Here is a 14,557-nt window from a genome sequence, read left to right on the forward strand (position 1 = left end):
AGAGGAAGGCAGGGATGTTAACCAGAAGGGTGTTCCAATTGGCTACCCTGCACTGGAGATGAGGGGATTGCAAAGAGAATTAAGGGGTGAGGAGCACATTCAAAGTTTGTCATTTAAGCCAGTCGCTCTCATGAATGGTGTAGCAGGCCTTGAGAGCAGTCGACTGCTGCAGCCACGGTCCGAGGATCTTATGCTCTGTTAATGGGTGAGGATCCAGGCAGTCCAGAGCACAACACAGCGGGTATCTCTATTGCAAAAGGCTATCTGCTATACCAGTCCTTCATGTGGAGGTTCTTGGCTGCAGTTTTGCTGAGCCATAAAAACTGGATGTAGCGCGTCCAGCACAGTAGAACCCCGCTATAGTAAACTCGGTTATAGTAGAACCTCGGACATAGTGAAGTGAAGCTGTGGTCCCATTCTGCCTTCCGTAGACGACTGTACATTTTTTTTTTCGGTTATAGTAAAGATTTTTTTTCGAAGAAAGGGCTATATTAAAGAGTGTCTGGCCGTCACAATTCACTTGCCGCGGAATGATATGACATCGCGGCATGCGCGATGTGTAGAATCGCGAGGCCTATAGATACCAAATAAAACGGTGCTCTCTGAAGTGGCTTCACCACCACGCTCGCAAGTCGCGAGAAGCCAACTTTTTGAAGACGACGCCGTGAGGCAAAGCGTGCGGCGCGCACGGAAAAAGTAAAGCTGGCTATGAACGTAGAAGGAAGGCGGCGTGGGCCGCTAAGAAAGGAAAGCCAGCAAAAGTGCAGTGAGTTCACCGCGCTTCACTGTGTCGCGCGCGTTTCTTTACTACTACCTCTTAAATTATGCTGGCACCACGGAAGATGGCTCCTTGATCATGGAAAGCTTTGGTTTTCACATGGAATCAAAATGGCACAATGTTCGTAGCCTCTTTGTATTCGCAGTGACAAAAACTGCGCACACTTTAACATAACACAAAGAACAAGAAGGTGGTGTCTTCTTTCTTGTTCTTTGTGTTATGTCAAAGTGTGCGCAGTTTTTGTCATGATGAATCAGCACCAACTTGCCCAAACGTCTGCTCTACTACAGTGTATTGATAGCCACTTTATATTTGTGTAAATGCAGTACTTCCACAAGACTTAAACCAAGTCAAAAACGTTTGTGTTTGTGTTGGGTTTAATGGCACATAGGCAGCTAAAAGGCCAACATGTGCCAAGCACAGAAGTAAAAAATGTGACAACATGTGATAACTGAAAATGCACAATTATCACACAAAAATATAACAGGAGCAGGATGTCAGGCATTTCTAAGTGTTCCTTTCATAAATTAACACATCATGCTTAGTAAGCAGCCAGACAGCATAGTCAGAGCCATGCCATGACCAGCAATTGATATAGTAAAGACCCTGAAATAGTAATGATATTCGGTTGTCCGAGCTACTTTACTATAGAGGGGTTCTACTGTACTTGCAGTACGTTGTGTGCTGCTGGTGTGCGCAGGCTGGAAAGCACAGCATGCACGACATTCATGAAGGACGTGAGCATTTCAATTACTTGTAGATCTTGCCCACAGCCCAGGTCGTGGCTTTTGTAGCCAGAATTTGGATTAATTTCGACCACCTGTGGTTCAACATCCCCTGACATCACACAACATATGGCCAGCATCTTTTGAGTTCCACCAGAGAGAAACACGGCAGGGATTTGATCCTGCATTCTGAAGCAGCTAGCCGAATGCGAAAACTACTGCACCACCAAAACGTTGATGCTCATCTGGCATCGACGACTGAGTGGCGTGATTATGAGCAAAGGAAAGGCACAGTAACTGTCACATGGGCGGCGGACACCGTGATGGAAGGGGTTAAAAAGAAGATAGGGACAAAACCCCAAGAGGAAAAGAATCGCAGTAGTGGAACACTGACAGAGTCAGTTGATCACAGTGACCAATGAATGGTGCATTCCTCAAACTTCAAAATTAGAGTGGTTAACACAACCACTGCGTACATCTGCTTGAAGCGAAGAATCAGTCTCAGATGGCACTGGGCATATCGACGACCAGCTTCAAGATGGCGGACATGAGACGTGCTTGCACCACAGAGTCTGCCATGCGTAGTCTCTGAGCCACAAACAAGCCGAAGTGTTCGAGGCCGTCTTCTGTGGCTGCAGGCATTGCACACGATGTCGTTGGGGCAGGCGAGTGTGAAGGGACGGGCTCGGTGACGTCACTGGCGCTCGCATGTTGCGGCTCCTGAGATGGTGGTGTGCTTGTTTGTGTCTGCGAGTCATAGCAGGGAACACTTTGGCTGATCAGGCAGAGCTCCGGACGGGAGGCCTCGGTAGGTGTCGACGGTCTCGTCACAGGATGTCCGTGTTCCAGCGACTCGACACAGTTCTTGAACTCCTTGCGCCGTCTGCGGAAGACCATAATTTATTTAAGAATACTGTCAACACCAAACATTTCTATAAGGGGAGGTTAATTTAAAGCGAAAGTCAGCACTAAATACCAGAAATACAATAGGAAGCGTATGGTAACATCACTCACATACTATACTCCCGGTCAAATTTCTGTGGCTCTGCAGCCAAGGCTAGGCAGGAAAGGGAAGGAGACTGGCCTCTCTCCCTATGCTACGGGAAGTGGGTTGTTCATTGTTTGGGCTAAAGGTGTGGAGAGGTGAAGTCAGACGGTGCTGGGTCACAAGGCTTAATTTGGGTAGCCCACTCCCCACGGCGTGGCGACAAAGGCCTGTCTCCTTACCTTTCCTGCCTAGCCTTGGCTGCAGAGCCACAGAAGGCTGACTGGGAGTATAACATTACTTCTATCATAATTTGCCTGATATGTCACAACAGCGGCATGAACATGTGAAGGCAGGAATCAGCACGCTGGTGCTGACTGAAACTGATGGTAAAAAAAAATGACTTGTAATTAATTAGGTGCACTGCACCCTGGAATTATGAGTTTATTCGTGATTGGTGCACTTGGACAAAACTTAGACAAACACTAACATGCAAAATATCAGTGGCGATCTACACGGACGAAATAAGGAAGCGCAGGCAGAAAAAAAAAAAGGCATACGCCTTTTCACTTGCCCTCAGATCCCGGCAGTGCAAGCAATGCCAGTAGTCAATGATGTGCACTAAATTTAGAGAGTGTGCTTGACTTTATGGAGGTGTGTAGCTACATCATCAGCCAGTACCAGCACATAGTGACATTTGCAGCTGCAAGGAAGTAGTAGCTATGGCTTCTCTTTAAAGCCTGAGATGCCTCACTTGTCAGGTGATTGCTGCAGAAAAATATGTGCGTCAGATCTTGTTCACGACTTGCGCCAGCCAAAATCGTTACCTAATGGTGGTGCTCCAGAAGAAATCATCGGGGCTGATTTCCGCCCTGCTTACCACCATCACTACGAATTCATATTCTTGTTTTGTTGTGTCTAGGCCATGTGCCCAGGCTCTGTGCATTCTATAGCACCTATGATGTCTGCACACTGGGCTTGCATGGTGACAAGACAATTCCGTCATATCTTTGTGCCCCAGCACACAGCATGGTCTCCATTCAGAGCTTCTCTGTGTAAGGCTGCGCACTTGCACTGACATTTTAATGCAGCTTCAGAGATTGCAGTGCAGCACAACACAAGTCTAGTACAGCTGTCGGGTCATCTCTCAGGCAACCATATTGGATTTCCAGTGGCGCCCGTGAAAGTTTCGAATAGCATAGAGATATCCATCAGTGCGTCTGTCGCTTTTTCAGACATGCACCACCACGCCATTGCAGCGGCGAAATAAAGCAGTCTGATACCGCACACTGTCAAGGCTTGTAAATCTCACCTTAGTCCCGACAATGACTTATTCCTATTGAAACGCGTTGTAGGAGCAGCAAATACAATATTATGAAAGCATATTGCAATTCAGAATAGTGGCCATTAGTTTTCTCGTTGTGTCCAACACACACTCACTTGTAAAATAGCGCCCTGGCCCACGTTATACTCCGTTCCAGCGATGCCATTGTTGCTTCATCTTCATGCTCAGAGTCCACAGCAGGGTCTTCTTCACCATCAGAAACCATGCTGAAAACGCATCAGTATCAGTTATCATGATGGCTGCTATAAATGAACGCCTTATCTTAATCATCATTGTATATGAGTCAGGTTGCATCCACAGAGATTGTGTATTGTACTCATGGGCAACAGATGCTACTTTTGAAGGGCACTGCCCCACCAGAAAAAATACGGCACAGTATGATGCTTCAGGAATGCAATCAGAGCCACCTGGGACAGTAGGCTTTGATTATGCTGTCAAATTTCCAAATGTCTCTTTGCTTTTCTAGGATAGGTGGTATAAGATGAATTTAGGTGCAAGGATGGTAATTAGCACAACATGCCAAACACAAAAAAATGGTAAAAGCTTTCGCATGGCATCGAACTATTTAAGCAGCACATTTTACATTGTACAACTTAAGCTGCAACAAAAGAGAGAGAGAGAGAGAGAGAGAGGAGAAGTTAACAGTGGAGCAACTTGAAGCTGCAAGCCAGACCTCTCGACCATGTCCGCTGCACTTTCAAAGCGAAGTGACAGAGACAAATGCCATGACTGGTTTTCAATTTTGCCACTTATCTCAGGGCTTGAGCATGACAGACTGACAGGAATGCCAGATTTTTTTTTCCTGTTAGAACAGAAAATTTTGGGCGACAACCAGAAACATTTCCAAATTGCAGCGTGACACCTCAATATGCATTTTATGTGAACAGTAATACTATGGTCGACTCTCAATACTTTGAAACTGAAGGGGCTCAATAAGCTGATCAAGTGATGCAAAGTCTGAATTAAGGAGTTCCTTTTTAATAGGAGAGATGTTGATGGGACCAAACTGTTTGTTCGAATCAAACATGTTTGAATTAAAAACTCAAATTAATTAGAGTTTACTGTACAGGCGTATGTGTAAGATACTGACTGTAACAATGTCGTAAATGATGTTTCCCCTCAAAAGACTATGAGCAGCACCTAATGCTATCTGAGAGTCCCTGCAACAGCCATGACGGGCACCTCTAATTTTTGTATTTTGTACTAGTATGCCACCGAAAAGAGTACAGGAAATGGAAAATGAAAATGTGGTGGTAGCAGCAGAAAACAGATAAAATGCAACCGATGATGAGCACACACTTATTGAAGGAAAGGCTACAAGTCAGCCTGATTAATAATGATCCGGCCTAGTGCAGTATGGGGAAAAGAGGGAAAATAAGACAGGAGGGCGGCTGATGAGGACAATGGAAACAAAGGTGCAATCAGTGACTGTGTGCACTGACTCTAATACAGCTGCAACAACCCCAACAGCTGAAGCTGTTTACATACAGCCAAAATCAAGTTTACGGAATGCGACTTTCTGAAAAAAACGTAGTAATTTCTTTCTGCTGCACATTGCTGAAGTCTGAACGGTCCACAGTATAACTGGTGCACTCAGAGTTAAGCAGCACATCAGTAAAACCGATCGTTGATACGTTTTTTAAAAATGTTACGAACAAACGTATTATCCAAGAAAACATATGATCCCAACCGCCAAATTTTGAAAAATGGAACTACTGATTGAAGCACAAAGAAATTTACTGGCAATTTCACTTCATAAAAGTGTCGACTAGCGTTTCTTGGCACAAGATCTCAACTGATTGTAAGAGAGCTCTTTTGTTCAGTGATGCTGTCTACTCTTCTCACTAATAACTTTTCCGTGGAAGTGTAGTGTATAGATGTTTTGTCTCTTTTGCAATTAATCATGTTCCCTTTGCCATCTCCCATTTTCTTACTTGCGATGCCTGTACTGTTCGTATATGTGCGGATATTTGTTCATGGCCATATTTTCTTTCTGTGCTTGAAGGGGAAGAGGAAAGGGGAAAAATGAGGAAAAATCTCTGATTTAGTGTATTATGTTGCATATGTATCATAACTCTTATTTTTTATGTTGTACCCATTCTACATTTATAGTGCATTTTTCTCCTTGAGTGCCCTTTCCTTTTACAGATGTATATTTGTGTATCTTGTATGCAGTGTATGCGTTTGTGTTTTGACCAATGATATTGTTTGTGCGCCGCCCAGCCGCACTGTTATATGTATGTATATATGTATAAATTTTTTGCCTCTTTGTCATGCCCAGGGGGCTGAGGCCTCGTCAGGCGATACCAAGCCTTGTCTCAGCCCTCTCTTAGGCAAATGTCTAAGAAAAAAATAAAGAAAGAAAAAAGTGCTGGAAGAATTCAGTCCGCGTTTGCACTGTTTTGAGCACAGAAGGAACTTCGTAACGCATCCGGTCCGTTGACGGCAATGACAAAAGTAACCAAAATCTCGTCATTTTTTAATGCTTCGCCCCTCATCATTTAAGTATTGCAGAGAAGCCACCGCTGCTACTGACTGTCAGTGTTTCTGCAGACCCAGTGCGGTCGCATGTAAGTGCATCGCTGTAGTTCGTAGATGCCTAGAGTTCCTAGAGATGTAACCTCAACGTTTCTCCTTTTCATGTCGCGTCTCCGCAAAAATAACTCTCTTGAACGCTAGCGTTGTTGTTAGTGGCTATTTATTAATAAAATAAGAATGAAAGGAAAAGATGCTGCTAGACGCAGCATCTTCCATCAAAACCTGAGACACCTGAGCTGCAGCTAACGGGAATAAAAGGTCAGGGAGAGGGAAAGAAAAGGGGGAGCGATAGTAAGAAAGAATAGGGGTAGGGATTCTCGACGGTGGTGGTGCTTCGCCTCAAGACAAAGAGGCACCGCAGAGAAGCCACAACGGCGGGTGACTGCCGCTGCATTCCATTTCTTCATGTCGCGTGCCCTCACGTTCGGCACAACTGTATGCTTGAACATGTGCGGTTAATCGATAAACGTATTGCACGACCACGGTTTGTCGAAACTTTAAACGCAGTAGCCAGGAAATCGTGTTATCCGCCAACGTATTAACTGGGAGAAATATACTGCGATCCTAAAGAGCATTTTTAATGTCCGCAATGTTGAGCGCACCAACCGGGAAAGCATCAACGAGGTTTTACTGTTCCACGTGTACTCTGAAAGCGGTCTCAGTTCAATGTTACAACTACACAACTGTTGCGGCTATCAAACTTATGTTGTACAGGTATCAGAATTAAGAGTTGGTTTTTTAACTCCCTCTGATTATTAAAGTTTTTTTTTTCCTTGTCCCCTTTGATTCAAAAAAATAGTGTACCAATTGTATACATATTTAGGAACTGCAAATTATTGCATAGGTGAGGCCAGAATAAAATGTAGTATGCTTCAGAGTTTTAGCTTTCAAGCGCCTTACTCAAAGAGAGCATGGGATCCGAGTTATTTGAGTTTATATAAGAGAGCACCAGTGGCTTCTGCTTCTGCATTAAAAGACTATAGACACCAGATTTTTGCTTGCATTTTTTCTTTTACTCGCCACGATAGCTCAGTGGTTAAGGTGCTAGTTTACTGAGCCGTAGTAGCCGGGTTCGAACCCGATTGCGGTGGCCGTGTTTTGATGGAGGCGAAGCGCAAAAGGCGCAGTGTGCTGTGTGATGTCAGTGCGCGATAAAGATCCCCAGGTAGTCGAAATTATTCCCGAGTCCTCCACTATGCCACCTTTTTCTTCCTTTCTTCTATCACTCCCTGTTTTATCCCTTTCCTTACGGCACTGGGCAGCTGTTCACTTTGATGTCCACCAAGGTATTTGAGACAGTTACTGCGCCATTGCCCTACCTCAAAACCAGTTTTCAGTTTTTCAATTTTTTCTTTTTTTTAAATGATGCAATAGCTGCATGGATCACCCCATGGTACTCCCCTATGAGCGCTAAATAATTTAAAACTAAACTTCTTCTTGCTACTTTTTATGTTTTGAGTGAAGCATTAAACTGCAATATAATTGCTGATACGTAGTTTGGCTGACTACAATGCTTAGGTCAACCTGCTTCAAGAATTGGAATAACAAAAAACAACGTATCGGAGGTTATACTGCAGTTTTTTTCCATGCCTCATGCGACCTAAACACACGTCACGGCCACCATTCAGTTGCTGAAACCGAAACCAAAACAGTATGAAAGAAGAAATTCAATTATAAATCATTTAGCAGTTGTAGGCGAGTACCACATGATGGTCCATGTATGTGCATCATTACAGAGGAAAAAACATAGTCCTTTAGGTACTCCATCTAATTATCACTAGATGAGGCATGAGAGGTTCATTGCCAAAGCATGCTCCATATTATTTTGGCTGCCACTGAATGCATACTTTATTGCGCACTGCAGTAAGTGATATGGCGGGAAAAGAAGTTGTGCCCTGCAAGTTTTCCAAAATCTCTGATGTGCAAAAAAAAAAAAGCCATCCCTTACCTGGCCTCGTGTTCGGAGACAGCTGTCTCCATTTCTTCTGGCGGCTCCTGCTTTATGGACACCATTGCCCTATTCCACAGCAAGGCAAGACAAAAAAAAAGAGAGAGAAATGAGAGGATGATGCGGAGAATTTTTGGCACATGCTGGCAATGAAGAAGGTCTAAAGCACTAGCCTATTTAGTTTGGTTGGTACTGATTGGAATAGACAGTTATGCATTACGTCATCTTCATGAAACCTAAGACCAAGCCAGTCACATTATTGTATACAGTTAAAACTCGATTTAACGAAGTTGAGGGGAGCCGTGAATTATTTCGTTAAATCGAGAACTTCGTTAAATTGAATGAGGCATTTCTTGGGCACATAATTCAGTACATTCGATTACAGTAAAACCTCGTTAAAACGTACCCACTTAAACAGTACTTTCGTTTTAAAAGTAGTAAAGTCAAGTCCCCGACTGAGCACCCATTGAACATAATGCATTTTGCATCCGCATAAACCGTACCAGCTTATCGCGGTCGTATCGGTTAGCACGTACCATTTTCACTTTTCGTCGCACTCGCGCGTGACGAATTGACGCCGGTAGCACCGACCCAAAGGACGGTTCGGCTAGCGGCGCAACAATCTTCCCTAAATACCGCCGACGGGACGGCAAGCCACACAGCTAATGACAAATTGGCACCAAAGTTGGTAATCATACAACTAGCGCAATCTTTGGGGGTCCGTATGGTCATCGTCATGACCCCCCGCGCTACTTTCGAGTGGGTAGCGCCAACACCACGACCGGCGCCGCTAGCGCGTATGAAAAGAAACAACAAAAATTCTTACTCGACAAGAAAGGCCCGAGGGGACTACAAATTTATTTTCCGCCAAAGAAGTCGGTGATCTTTGCCTGCGTGCGCTTTGTGAGCAACGGCCGCACCGATTTCTCGTAGGTCTGAAGTGCGTCCAGCGCGTCTTCCGTCCCCTCGTGTGCACCGGCAAAATGTCGCAGCAGATCGAGAGCATCCATCACCTGACCTGGTGTCGGCACGGGAGCTTCGGCACCTGCAGGGTCGTCGGCAGCGTCTTCAGCCGTCACTCCCTCCACGCTTCCTACAAGCCACAACATATCGGCATCAGTCAAAACTTCCGTTGTGACTGCGTTTGCGTCGGCGTTCACGTAGTCTGAGAAACTTATGCCTGTGGGCACTTCATCCACTGAGCGAAGGTGTTCCCAGGCATCTTCATCCTCGTGCACGGCGCTCGTGCAGTCCGGACCAGCTTCGGCAGTTTCAGGGCCTAGTGTACCGAAACCGGCAGTCCTGAAGCAGTTGACAATTATCGACGGCCTCAATGCTCTCTAAGCCGCCGCCACCATCTCAACCGCCATAAAAATATCTATTTTGGTCTCGCGCTTCAGCTCCAGGTTGAGGAGAACTCTGTCGACGACTCGACGCTTGTATGCGCACTTCACGCTATTAATTATCCCTTGATCCAAGGGCTGAACCACGGACGTTGCGTTTGGGGGGAAGTAGCGGAGCTCCACGCTGGTCAGCTCGACCTCTGCAACGTAGTGGGCCGTGCAGTTATCCAGCAACAGGCACACTTTCCTTTTCTGGCGACACATGTCGCTGTCAAATTCCTTCAGCCATGTAGCGAAAATGGCACGCGACATCCACGCCTTTGAATTGGCAACGTACTTCATAGGAAGCTTTTTGGTGCCTTTAAAACAGCGCGGCCTCGCACTCTTTCCGATGACAAGCGGGTCTCGTTTGTCGGTGCCGTCCATGTTGACGCACAGCAAAAGAGTCAGCCTTTGTTTGCTGTGTTTGCCGCCGTGGCACGCCTGCCCCTTCAGGGCGAGTGTTTTTTTAGGCAGCATTTGGTAGAATAGACCACTCTCGTCGGCGTTGTAGACGTCGCTGGGGGCATATTTTCCCAGAATGTCGGGCACGTTTTCAGACTGCCAGTCGCCGACTACAGCCATGCTTACGCTGCTCGCTTCACCGCTAAGCACTTTCCCGATGATGCCGTGTCGTTCTTTGAAGCGCGACAGCCAGCCGGGACTTGCCTTGAACTCGTTGCCGCCCAGCAAGCACGCGAAAGAGCGAGCTTTTTGTTGGAGCAGGTCTCCACTCACGGGAATACTATTCTTCGCCCGCAAATCCATAAACCAGGCGAAGAGGGCCTCTTCCATTTTGCTTTGAGGAGTGGTCTTCAGCGTTTTTTTTGCGCGAGAGATTCCCCGACGAAGTGGCGCGGAGGATGTCATCTTTCCCTTTCAATATTGCGGAGAGAGTACTCGCTGGAATGCCATGTGATGCAGCCACGTCACATTTCTTCTGTCCACTTGTCACAGCACGAATTATGTCCGCTTTCTCGTCCAGGGTAAGCCTTTTTCGTTTCTTGCAGGGCTCCATCTGCTAGTCAGGAGGGTTAGCGGCGCGCTTGCTCGCACACACCACGTCCGTGTTCACGATAGCAAGGCTAGACTGATGGAGGCCTAACAAGCTGAGCTTGACAAAGACGTGCGTTCAAAGGCACGGGGAAATCCGCACAAGAGCGAACACAGAGCACAACACACAAACACACACACAAAAAAAATACGCGAACTGCAACAGCGCCATCTATGAAACGTGGCACGAAACTTTTTTACTGCTGGCGCCATCTCGTGAGCTCGACTCAAAATTAAAACTCGTTTTGCGCCGCGCAGTTTGAAAAAAGCGACGGGATGAAGATGCTCCGCGCCGTTACCGCTGACTCGCAATCAATAAATTTTGGGGTGCTGTCTACAAAATAGACCAGAAATTAACACTTTTTCACCTTTATTTCTCGAAAAAAGGTTCGTTAAATCGGGACAGATCACGGAATCGGTTTCGTTATTTCGGGTTAGTCAAAGCATTGAACCTTATGGGCGTCTGAGGGGGAATTAGGATACCTTCGTTAAATCGTGATTTTCGTTAAATCGGGTTTCGTCAAATCAAGTTTTGACTGTATCTAAGGACTGTATAAACCAATGCTATAAAGAACAAACATGAAAAAAAAATCTTAAGTCCAAAGCAGGCATATTTTTTTTGGTACAATGGCTGCCATTTTGGTTGCTCAAATTCATGGACCTGTTACACACCATAGCAGCGTTGACTGAACAAAAGTGTTCATAAAAGAAAAGGAAAAGTCACACGTGAGAAAACAATGCATTACAGTGCATTCAACACATATGAGCACTCTGAACAGATTATGTGAACCTGCCTCATGCCTCAGTGGCTTTCTGAGCAACAAAAGATTAAGCATGTAGCTTCACCACACTGAGGTCACAACAAGGTCTCCACAACACAGTAGGAATATGATGGGCCTTCCAACCCACCTCTTGCAGACAAGAACACGTTAGGCATGGCATTCTTTAGCCGAGCTACCCTTGCACCCTCAAAATCATATCATCATCAGAGACAAAGCAACAACCAGGTAAATATGGCAGGGAATGCTCCAGAGCCATGGTGGACAGATGAAATTATGGAGCTTAAGGCCAACTGGAGATTATACGAAGAGGGCTTTGCAAAGCAGTGCAATGAACACTGCAATGAAGAACCATTAGCTATGCTCTCACCCATTTTCCAAGTGCAGTGTTGTCTCGAGGTTAACTGATGCCAGCTCTGGGTCATAAACCTCGACACCGTTGGCTGCAGTAACCCAGCTGGGGTCGATGCCCAGCTCAGCCATGGCATTCTCATTGCTTTTTGCCAGCATCCCTGCAAAATGCAAGATTTTTAATTAGGTAAGACCCATTTATGTTTTCTCAAAAGAGTAGAGACAACACCAAATTATTGATTGCATGTTTTTTTCATTAGAATTGTGCGCAAGACAACGCTATGGGCTCCGTGCGCTGCAGTTTGGAGCGCGCGAGTGGCGCCACCGGTTAACAAGCGGTGGCGAAAGGCGGACGCAGCCAACGCAGTTCTCTGGTTCAGTTTGCAGTGAGCGAGGCGAGCGGTGAGGGTGTTTCGTCCGAAGGCGAAAACAAACTTGGATAGTTTATGGGTGCTCTACCTACTGCTGTGTTTACTCAATGTCATAACAGCTATAAAAAACACTGCAGTCAAAGTACCGAATATATTTAAACGCTTTTCTTCGACATCGTGCATTGCTCGCTCATGCACAGAGGGTATGCTGGAAATGAGTGCACTGTGGAATTAAATTCATGAGAGTGAACTGGGAAAGTGTTTACATTGACTGGGGTGTTTCGAACGTGGACATCGTTGGTAGGAGCGGCTTATGTCTTTATGTAGAGCGAAGGAATGCGTTCAGTCAGTCACAGGAAATGGTCTACGGTGAAGTTCTTGAAGCTAGCATCTGAAGTTTAAGTCTTCGTTTGTTATGCTCATCTGTGGTTCAGCGTGTCAATTTTGTTTCTAGTTTTTTTTTCGTGCGTGTGTGTATGCAGTGGGAGCGACGTCGTTCTTATGTCGTTTTTCACATAGTTTCACCTAAGCTTTTGTGTATTTATTTGCATCATTTTATTTCCTTCAGTGGTTTAAAATTTTGATTCTTTATTTGCTGCATTTATGAGATCTCAAATCCTGTTCTAGGCGGTAAAAAGAAAAATAGAGAGTGGTTCAAAATTCCTCTCTATATATATTTCTTGGATTTCACAACATCCCTAAACCCTTAATTTCGGTAATTAATCTTTTGATTTTAATAAGGTTTATCGTCCCAATGCAACGAAGACTATAAGGGGCGCCATAGTAGGAGATTCAGATAATTGCAACCACGGAGTTCTTTAACGTGCACTCACATCGCGCAGTTACGCGGGCCTCTAGAATTTTGCCTTCACCAAAAATGCGACCCGCCGCAACCAGGATCGAACACGAGTCATTTGGGTCAGCAGCTGAGCACCATAACCACTGAGCCACCGCACCGGCCTTTCTATAGTTAAGTATTTGCCAAAAGAGAAATACGACCAAAATAATTCATGTAATTGGTGTCTTCATGAAATTCCTGAAATAAAAGTCCTGTGGAAGATTCTTAGGAAGAAACCTATCGTCTTTTTGTATGCTTAGAGCTATGCTTCTCTGAGAGGAATACACAAAGTAAAGCAGTGTCGACACTGCAGGATATAGAGCACTATCATCTGATATATATGTGCAGTAAGTTTGCGTTTTTCGCAATTCTAGCCGACCATTCACATAGTCGATGTCACAGTGGATGTAAATTACATAGCTGAAGTCAATATTTGGGTCAGGAGCCTTGTTTCTCAAACTGTAAAGGTACTTAATTAATCTCAATAAGCTCAACTGCGCTGCGGGATATTGCAGAGCCGTCGAGAATGCAGCACAATCATGGTTGCTTGGAATGAGTGATCAGCCCAACCTGAAAGCATTGAAACGAATGCAGCAGGGGTGGCCGTCAAGGCTTTCATTGCGTTGAAATCCGCAGAGAAGCAGGCGTTGACTTGGAATGGCATCGCGGTCAGTGCGCGTCTGCTATGCGGTGCAGGGCGACCACGGCCAGTCTCGAGAGAGGTGGGGGGGGGGGGGGGGGGGGGGGGGGGGGTGGGGGGGCGCTCTCTCTTCGAGAGACCTGCCGTGGACAGCGTCCGGTTAACGCGGCGAGTGCCACAAGGCGGCGCTGGCGATGTGGTCTGCTGCTGGCGCCACCATACCATCGCACGGAGCCCATACCTGACTAACAACGTAGAATTCACCTATGCCAGCTGAATAATATAGAGCTGAAATTTTGTCTCATGCCATTTCGGCTTCGGTTTCAACACCTAGACAATAACTGTGGTGTAAGAGGCGAGTTGAAGGTCACATAACGCATACAAAATCTGCGTTGTAATCGCTGCTCATTCATGATTTGTCACTTCAGCTCTTGAGCAGGCTAGCGTAAGAGTTGGGGTGAAAAAAAAAACAAAGAAAACGGTGACCATACTGCAGTTTTTGTATGCCTGGCGTTACCTCAAATCGTCTCTTATGTCAATTATTGCACAGCTGTTTAAAACTGAAACAAAAAAAACATGAGAAAAAATTAAACTACAAATTACGCACTAGCTTGCTAGAGCAATCCATGTGGCTTAAGGTCTCGGCGTTATGGTTGTTTTCCCTCGGCACCTAATATGTCGAGTGACATCTGCTGTCAACAGCAGAGGAGATCTGGCATAAACTTGCATGGTGAAAGGGGTGGATGTCTGATCAAAGCATCGTCCGAACTTCATTTCGTGCAGTGTTGGAGTTGTTTGTAGGTTTTTGCTTTCTTGCGGTGCAG

At 45.6% G+C, this 14,557-nt stretch overlaps 1 protein-coding gene across 1 annotated transcript in view; it reads right to left on the bottom strand.

Moving 5' to 3' along the window:
• Positions 1-1,874: 1,874 nt before the first annotated feature.
• LOC144107426 (uncharacterized) overlaps positions 1,875-14,557 on the bottom strand; it is a 17,711-nt gene continuing 5,028 nt past the window's right edge. The window contains exons 4-7 of the mRNA XM_077640421.1: positions 11,904-12,045; positions 8,320-8,388; positions 3,929-4,039; positions 1,875-2,386 (exon numbers count right to left, since the gene is read on the bottom strand). Of these exons, the coding sequence (XP_077496547.1) occupies positions 2,005-2,386; positions 3,929-4,039; positions 8,320-8,388; positions 11,904-12,045 (704 nt within the window). The 3' untranslated portion in view covers positions 1,875-2,004. The remainder of the gene's footprint in view (positions 2,387-3,928; positions 4,040-8,319; positions 8,389-11,903; positions 12,046-14,557) is intronic.

Source organism: Amblyomma americanum, chromosome 10, assembly GCF_052857255.1.
Source record: "Amblyomma americanum isolate KBUSLIRL-KWMA chromosome 10, ASM5285725v1, whole genome shotgun sequence".
NCBI lineage: Eukaryota > Metazoa > Arthropoda > Arachnida > Ixodida > Ixodidae > Amblyomma > Amblyomma americanum.